This window comes from Poecilia reticulata, linkage group LG12, assembly GCF_000633615.1.
Source record: "Poecilia reticulata strain Guanapo linkage group LG12, Guppy_female_1.0+MT, whole genome shotgun sequence".
Taxonomy (NCBI): Eukaryota; Metazoa; Chordata; class Actinopteri; order Cyprinodontiformes; family Poeciliidae; genus Poecilia; species Poecilia reticulata.
Genome location: NC_024342.1, coordinates 1643961 through 1652423, shown reverse-complemented (window position 1 = coordinate 1652423; position 8463 = coordinate 1643961). Strand labels below are relative to the sequence as shown.

At 38.8% G+C, this 8463-nt stretch overlaps 1 protein-coding gene across 3 annotated transcripts in view; it reads right to left on the bottom strand.

Moving 5' to 3' along the window:
* Positions 1-1065: 1065 nt before the first annotated feature.
* marchf5l (membrane-associated ring finger (C3HC4) 5, like) overlaps positions 1066-8463 on the bottom strand; it is a 10265-nt gene continuing 2867 nt past the window's right edge. Inside the window, exons 1-7 of one of the 3 annotated variants that reach the window (XM_008423155.2) lie at positions 7812-8435; positions 7018-7141; positions 5665-5867; positions 4020-4150; positions 3772-3943; positions 3080-3246; positions 1066-2167 (exon numbers count right to left, since the gene is read on the bottom strand). In XM_008423155.2, the coding sequence (XP_008421377.1) occupies positions 2003-2167; positions 3080-3246; positions 3772-3943; positions 4020-4150; positions 5665-5867; positions 7018-7046 (867 nt within the window). In that variant the 5' untranslated portion in view covers positions 7047-7141; positions 7812-8435 and the 3' untranslated portion in view covers positions 1066-2002. Of the gene's footprint in view, positions 2168-3079; positions 3247-3771; positions 3944-4019; positions 4151-5664; positions 5868-7017; positions 7142-7811; positions 8436-8463 lie in introns of those variants that run through there. The other 2 variants (XM_017307928.1, XM_008423154.2) reach the window with 2 other exon arrangements.

The following is an 8463-nucleotide window of genomic DNA, read 5'->3' as shown; positions in this document are numbered from 1 at the left end:
GAGGCCGCTGTTCCCTTTATAAACACTAGAGGCCGCTGTTCCCTATATAAACACTAGAGGCCGTTGTTCCCAGTATGGAACTGGCCACGTTCAGTAAATCCTCCATGGAGCTGTTAACAGCCACCACCTGTAAGAACATACCGAACACACACCAGTCCGCCTTTCAGCACCACGGAGCGAACAGCGGGACCCAGGTTGGTCCACAGAATGTAACTAGGGGTAACCAAGCCACGGTGTTGCTGACACACAGGGACAGACGGTCTTTTTGGGTTCTTTACTTTTCCATTGGTGGTGTCGCTAAACATAGTTCATTTCTCTTGCCTCCATCACACACAAACTCTCAGAGACGCAACATCCGCCAATCAGCAGCTTAGAATAAGATACAATAGCCAATAAGCAAACAAAGGTGGGCTGCTTAAAACAATGTGCAAAATAATTATTTTTTGCCATTTAAATGTTAGTTTTAATTAAATAATACGATGGAGTACTACGGTTGAGTTCATATTTTAAATTACGAGGATAAAGTCATAACATTATATGAATGAAGATGTAATATTTCCATTAAAAAGTGAAATTACGAGAATAAAGCAAGTTTTTGTAATGTGACTCGTATGGCTGTTGTGACTTAATTCTCGTACGACTTTTGTCTGCAACATAACATTCTCGTAATAAACTTTTCTAATCTAGCTCTGTTTACAAGTTTGTTAAAATATTAACGTGAAAGTCTTTTACAAAAGTATTCGTTTGAACCTTGTTTATTGTCTTAGATCGACAAACCTCGTGCATTTTATTAGACCTGTATGATAGACTAGACTAAAAATCTGCAAAAATGATGTAGTGGGGAAGAAAAAGAATACACGTTTCACATTTTTAAATACACAAAAGTGTGGCGTGCATTTGTATTCCTATTCAGTATTCTGAATGGATATTTTGTAGAACCACCATTTGCTGCAGCTGCAGGTGTTTGTGCTTCTGGAATGAAATGTTTGAAATGTTTTCTTTGTAAGATGAATGGATTTATTCAGAGACTTATAAACAACAACAAAAAAACACTACATGTACAGGTAAGCTCTTCAACATCTTTATTTGGAAAAAATTAAATAGCATTTAAAGCATCTGGGCTAAAAACAATGAGGTGGGCATTTAGCAGGCATTGCTTTTTGTTTTTCTCATTTACAGCAATTTGAATCCAGCAATAAACACATTCAAATGCATGACCGACCACCTCTGTGATCTAAACATTAGACTGAGAGAACTGGATGACACAAAAAGAGGAGGCATGATGAAAACCAGGAGAACAGATGATGTTAACATTGTGCATATTATATTCAATCAGGAAAAAACTATTGTGGCCTCAGGACCATGTAGGCATTGGTTTTATCATCAGAAATAAAGGTATTTTGAATTTATTGCAGATCTCCTGTAGACAGGTTTAAATGTATTATTTTTTCCCTTAATCTGAAAAAAAACAACAACAAAAAAACAGGTTTTTCTGTGAAAATGTGATGGTAGTAATTATTTATGTATTTATGGGCAACAATGTAAAAGAATGCAGAACTGTTTTCAAGTTTATCATCTTCAGAGTGGCAACAGCATGTGAGCCTCATCTGCAGACAAACCAATCAGAGCGAAGGAGGGTAGGACGTCGTTTGGAGGGTAGGACGTCGTTTATTGGCAAAGTTCAACAAGCACCAATGGAAACAAGGTCAGGGGAACAAAAATAGTTCATTTTGCATAGAACATGTCATTCAGCTGGTTCTAAACAAGGGAAAATCATACAACTACAGAAGTTCATCATCTGCAGCTTCATCGTCATGACAACATATCAGGTCAGAGCTGATCTGTTCAGGCACTGCTTCAGTTCATTTTGGAGAATTTAAGGCAACAAAGCATCACCTGTGATTATGAGTCAGTCCAGGACCCACACCCTGCGTCTCTCTGTCCTCATCCTCCAGGGGACAGGAGGTCAGTTTTTCCCGCCGACCTCTAGGGGGACAGGCGGTCACTCGTTCCCGCTGTCCTCTGTGTTGACCTCTCCCTCGCCCCCTGGTCGGTTCGTGTAACTTTCTGGATAGTTCACGATGTGTCTGTTGGCCTGCATGATGTACTGCTGCTGTTTGAAATACACTTTCAGTACGCCTTTGATCAGCACGAACGCAATGCCCCCCTGTGGAGACAGATGGTAGGGCATATAGAAAACAGAAACCTTGAGAGAAAAATTCATACGAGGGCTGAAACACGACAAGGTGTTAAGGTCATACTGAGGAAAAATAAAATTACAAGAATAAAGTCATAATATCATGACAATAAAGTTGTATTAATGGGAACAAAGTCAATGTTACGAGAACAAAGTTGTACAAGAATAAAGTAAACAATCTGACTGAGGTTGAATTAATTCGCAAAGATGGCCAGGTAAACATTTTTAATGTCTAGATGTTCTAAAATTTTTTAAATTCTTTTTTATTCTTTTCAAATTCCCATTTTTCCTTTTAAATTTTTCTGAATTCCATTTTAACCATACCTATTAAACCATAAAGTGGGTAATAATGGTGTAAATGACAAATATTTAACAAATCAATATCCAGAAGTCACCATTTACTTCTGCTCTGTTTCACAAATGAAGCAACCAGCTGTGGTTCAGTAGAACATTACTGACTGGCTGCGGTTAGCTACCTTCATCTCTGTTTCTGAGTAGTCTTATCTTTGCCCCTCCTGTCAACCATGTGCTGACAAAACATACAGAATTTTTCTCCTGTTTCATAAAACTTGCTGACCCTGAACGTTGTGCTAGACTTTGAATTTTTGTTATCAGTGTTTTATAGAGGTTTCTTTTTCATGGCTGGCTGGTTTATTCTGTCTGTGTGGAGAACAGAGCTGCTCCTCACCGGGTAACAGCGGGGACAGGAGAATAAACCAAAATGACAGAAATCACTGCATGTCCTTCCCTTCTTGCAGATATTAGCTAATTCTGTAATTTTGTTAATTGAAATCCGCGATTCCATCCTTGCTGTAACATCCCATGCTGCATTAAGATGAAACGCATTGTGCTGGGAATTCCCCAGTTTCCAGGCAGACTCACCAGTATGGTGCGCTGCAAGTTGGAGGTAACTCGTCTGAACAGCAGCCGTCCCAACAGACTGGCTATGGAGGGAAAGATGAGCGCCCCACACAGAGTCCTGGACATAGATAGGTGGTCTCCAGCGCCGGGCCCCTGGACACGCAGGGGCGGCAGGTAACCACCACCCCCTGACGAGAAGCACACACACACACACACACACACACACAATGTTAACTGAGAATGTGCTGTTAAAGAGCTAACCAGCAGAACTGAGGCTCCCACTGAGTGAAATGCCATTTAGGAAGCTGCTATTGAATCAAAGAATTATTTTAAAAGGGGAAGTATTATGTAAAAGATTTTTTTTTTTAGCTTTACATCATGTTAGAATTTTATTCCTTACTCAAAAATACACAGACTGTTGCCTTGATTCTTTCATACATGTTTGAGAAATGTTGTGAGTTTCAGAAAGAGTAGGAGATTCTTAAAGAGACAGAGGCCCGATTTCAAGGCATTAAATTGCAAATTATAATTTATTTTATGTCATATATATGGCATTTTCTAACAACTGAAGGTAGCAATTACTTGATTATGCTATAAAATGGCACTATAGGCCTGGAAAATACATAATACTGCCCTTTAAGTAGGACCTACAAAACAAAGCCAGGATCAGCATGTCACAGGGGGCTGAGTGAGGAAGATGATGCGTTACACACCTGATGAAGGGCCGTGTTTATAGGAGTATCTCAGCCACAGCCTCAATAAGTAATCCTCCCAGCGAATCATCTTCCCCAGGACCAGCAGCACGGGGATGGTCGGCAGGCCCATGAGCAGGAACAGAGGGTCAGCCCGCTCCATCACAAACAGACCCTTCTTATGCCCCACCACCTGCAGGGGGAGCCAGAAAGGTGAGGCTACTGCAGACGGTGACGACTCAGTGGTTCCTCCATGCACCTGACAGCACCTGCATGACGGTCACGGCTCCGTAAGTGACTGCCGACCAGTACACCGTCCCAACAACCACTCCGACTGCAGCGAAGGGGCTGGCACGGGACAGGGCTCTGTCCGCCTGCTGCAGGAAGTACACCAGCGGGCCTGGGGGACCAGAACAGGACCAGATCAGTCATGTCACAGAGCATGACACAAAGGATAAATTGTTGTCTTCTCTTACTTTCATGTCTGTGTCTAAAAACTGAGAAATGTGCATCTTAGCTGAGTGATTTGAACAACAATCATTTACATGTAGGGTTATGGCTAACGATTATTCTGAGAATAAAAATTTGCACATTCCGCAGATTTTTCATTTAACCCAGGGCTGTCCAAAGTGTGGCGGGGGGCCAACTGCTGTCTTTGGACAGATTTATTTTTTACCATTTTGTCTTGATTACGTCTCTAAATGTGTTCAATTGCTAAATTAGTTGAAATAATCGATTATAATCAATTCATCAAGATTAGTCTAATGTTTTCAACACTAGTTTTACATAATAATGATTTCGAGCAATAATTAAATTGCTCGAAAAGGGTGAACCCCACCTCTCGCCTGGTACGTTAGCTGGAGATAGGCACCAGCAACCCTCCCGACCCCACTGAGGGACAAGAGTGTAAGAAAATGGATGGATGGATGGATATTTATTTCTTCAATATTATTTTTCATGTCAGTGTTAATGTCATGAGGCTGATGACTCCATGACACTTTCAATTTGACTCATTAGGATTGTATTAAGAACCAGATTTGTTCTTTGTAATTTCTGTCCAGTAAAACTATTAATCTATAAATCAATAGTTTATATAAAGATATAATCCATGTTTCTGTCTCATATTTGTATGGCATTAAAATGATCTGGAACTTTTGTTTTTCCACTGAAAGCTCTGGTTTACACAATAAATGCCATGTGGGTGAAATTTTATGGATGATTCTCTGATGTCCCATTCTCCTGAAGGCAGCACAGAGCTGCACCACCAGAAACTGACAAACACTGAAGAGAAGAAGAAGAGTTATGATTAATGTAGTTACAGTTCTATCCATGTTTTAATGTTGCAGGGCTCAGTCGTTTGGCAAATAGTTTTTTATCTCCTCATATTGTGTAATATTTAACTAGAAAATGGCAAAGAATAAGAATATTTTTCCACTCTGATTGGCTGTTAGACCTACCAATTTTAACTTGAATATTCATTGCATTTTTCTTAGACACCTGTGAAAATAATTTCTATTCCCATGACTTTTTTGTTCTCTGCTAAATTATTTTTGATGATAAATTCAGAAACAAGAATAAAAATCAAAACATCTACAATAGTGATAGTAATATTAATAATAAAATAATGGTCAGTGCAAAGTAGCCTATAAATTCTTTGGTGGGGGGCAGTGAGGGACCTGGATAAAGGCTGGGGGGGCGCTGGGCCAAAAAAGGTTGAGAAACACTGATCTTAAACTTTCTTCAGCTCTTGTAGTTGCATTTCTCTGCCTGTAGGGGGCTAGAGGAAACAGCTGGGCTGCTTAGAGTAAAGCTCTGCTAGGCCTGCATGTAGTTTCTGACTCTCTTCAGGTAAAAGCCACAAGAGAGGATCCTGATACGTGGTACGGTCCAGTCAAAGGTTGCTCCAGTCCTCACCCATCTTTGGGAAAATGATGCAGTACTCGGTGCCACACTGCGGACAGTTAACGGCGCCGCCGCTGTTTCCCTTCTGCTTCTCGTCCAGCCAGCGCTGCAGACACGACTGGTGGATCCATTTGGTGCAGCCTTTACACCTGCAGGGGCTCACCCACTCTGCGCCGTGGTCGTCCCGCTCAGTGGCGAAACACACCCAGCAGTGTCTGCACACACACACACACACACACACACACACACACACACACACACACACACACACACACACACACACACACACACACCAAAGTTTTATATAGAGGTCAGCTGTGTTCAAAGGATTTTAAGGAGAAAATTTGTAAATTTATAAGCATGATAAACACAGTAAGCTGAGTGCAACCTGAACATGAGCTGACTAACTGAAGATGAAAGAAAAAACTAATTCTGGCATACGGAAATAAAAGGGCATTTTAACACACAAAGTCAGATCAATACCCGTTAAATACTTTGGAAATATCCCACAAAGATTCTTAAAACTACTGAGAAAGTATAAAAAATTATTTTACATATCTGACAACATTGTAACCACCCACTGACAACATTTATATTTCAGAGTTTGTGTATTAGTACAAGAATTTAGTCATGGATAATCTGTTTACAGCTAACAAACGTATTATTATAATAATGTATAATAATACATTATTATTATGTATTTTCCAAGCCTATAGTGCAAATTATACAACAATCAGGCAAATATGTTACCTTCAGTTGTAATAAAAATGCTGTTTATGTTAAACGTTACTTAAAAGAAATTTCACTTTGCAATTTAATACTTTCAAATTGGGCCTCTGTCTCTTTAAGAAGCTCCTGCTCTTTCACACAATACGCCTTCAGCAACGTTACGTTTCTCCATTAAGTCTTTACAACCGTTCATAGGAGCATGGGAAAAATAAAAAATAAATCACAGAAACACTCCAGATATGGATTTTAATGAGGAAATAACATTATATAAAGCTCACATAATGCTCCCTTTTAAAGTGTCAAGAGTCTTTCAAATGTTTTAAGTGACAAAAAAAAAACATCAACAATGTTAAAATATTCACTTAGAAAATATTTTAAATAATCAAAAATATGCTAAGAGAGAATGGCTGATCAGTTTGGAACAAATCGATTAAAAGGCAGGGATGTTTTTAAACAAGATAAAGAAGCTGTATATGCATTTTCACGATAAAAGTAAAAACTTTCTCAAAGTGGGATGATAAAATGTAACATCAGAAATGACTAAGATAAACTAGAAGTCTGTAGATATATAATGTATGGTGAGGGTTTGCTCAGATTCTACAAAATATTCAAATGAAGAATGAAAAGGAACATTACTTCTCAGACTGCTCCTCTGTCAGGGCCATGACGTTACTGCACAGATTCTGATGGACCCATCTGACTCCAGCAAGAACCTGGGAAACAAAAGTGGAACAACTTCCACTAGCTGTTCAACATAAAGCTAGWGGAACAGTTTAAGTTGATCTTAAAGCTAGTAGAACAGGGCAGGTCAGATTTCTAGATTTCTAAATTTACTGCATAAAATGAACTAAAAATCAACATTAGTGACAGACAATAGCTGAATTATCTCAGTCGCTGGGAATGGTAATTCTGGCTTTTCCACACACAGTAATCAGAACGTCAAAATCTGAAAAATTGCTGCCAAAAATAACTTGTAATTTATTTTTTAAAGTCTGCTTTCATTTGTCTTGTTTTTTATTCTGTTCGTTGAAGCAGATTGTAATTTTCATCTCGAAACGTGCTAAATAAATRAAGTTTTACAGCCGTACTTTGGAGCATTGGCATTTGTTTTGCTTTATACAGCATAAAAAGTTATCAGATCTTGCTATGATATAACCAGTCTGTCACCAATATAGGATCATTTCGAGTTAATCAAATATATTCCATAATTCCTAGAAGCAGTGAACAGCCCTTTTAATCAAGTGACAAATCGGAAGCTAACTTCAGCGCCGTCATGCTACAGCTAACAATGTTAGCAACGTAGGCTACTAGAACTTTACCCAAATATAATTAACAAACCGCGAACGTCACAAGGAGAGAATACAGTAAACAAATATTTCTAAAAATGACCCATCGAACCATTTTTGCGACACTGTTAAACCGCTGCCTACCTAACATACAGAAAACCTTTCCACTGTTACAGCCRACGTGATGTGTTTTGCTGCTTCTCTGGTTTCACCTTTAGCTGCTGCCTGATTGGTCATGAGTAAGTGACGTCTGCTGATGCGTTCACGCTAGTTATAAAATGTAGAAAAATTTGGGTAAAGAGTAGMGTCATAATCTATTTGCAGAGGCGAATTTAGCGTGGACCAAGTGAAGGAGTCAAGAGGCGTTTTGACTCCTTAGTTATTTTACAGCCAAATTTTACCTGAAACCTAGTTGCCTGCAATTGATCCTGAAATTTTCGAAAACATTTGATTTGTCTCAAGAGTAAGTTAACTTAATTCAAAGGAGTTCGAGTTTTTTCGTTGTTTTGGTCTACCGATAATATTCTGTAATGATGAGTTATAACAACCTATTTTCCAAAATTATTGTATTTTTAACATCTCGCTTTTGAGGGAATGAAGACATTTTGAATATCTTAATTGAGAAAGAAGAGGAAAGAAAGTCAAATTTGAAGGCAAAAAGTTGGTAAATTAAGCTAATGCTTATTTACTATTAAAAATAACTTTCCCTAAAAAGCTGGGTTTCAGATGGCTTTCTTCCTATCAACTTCCCTTCACAAAACTTTGCTTCTTGCATTTAAAAACTTATGTCCTTTAG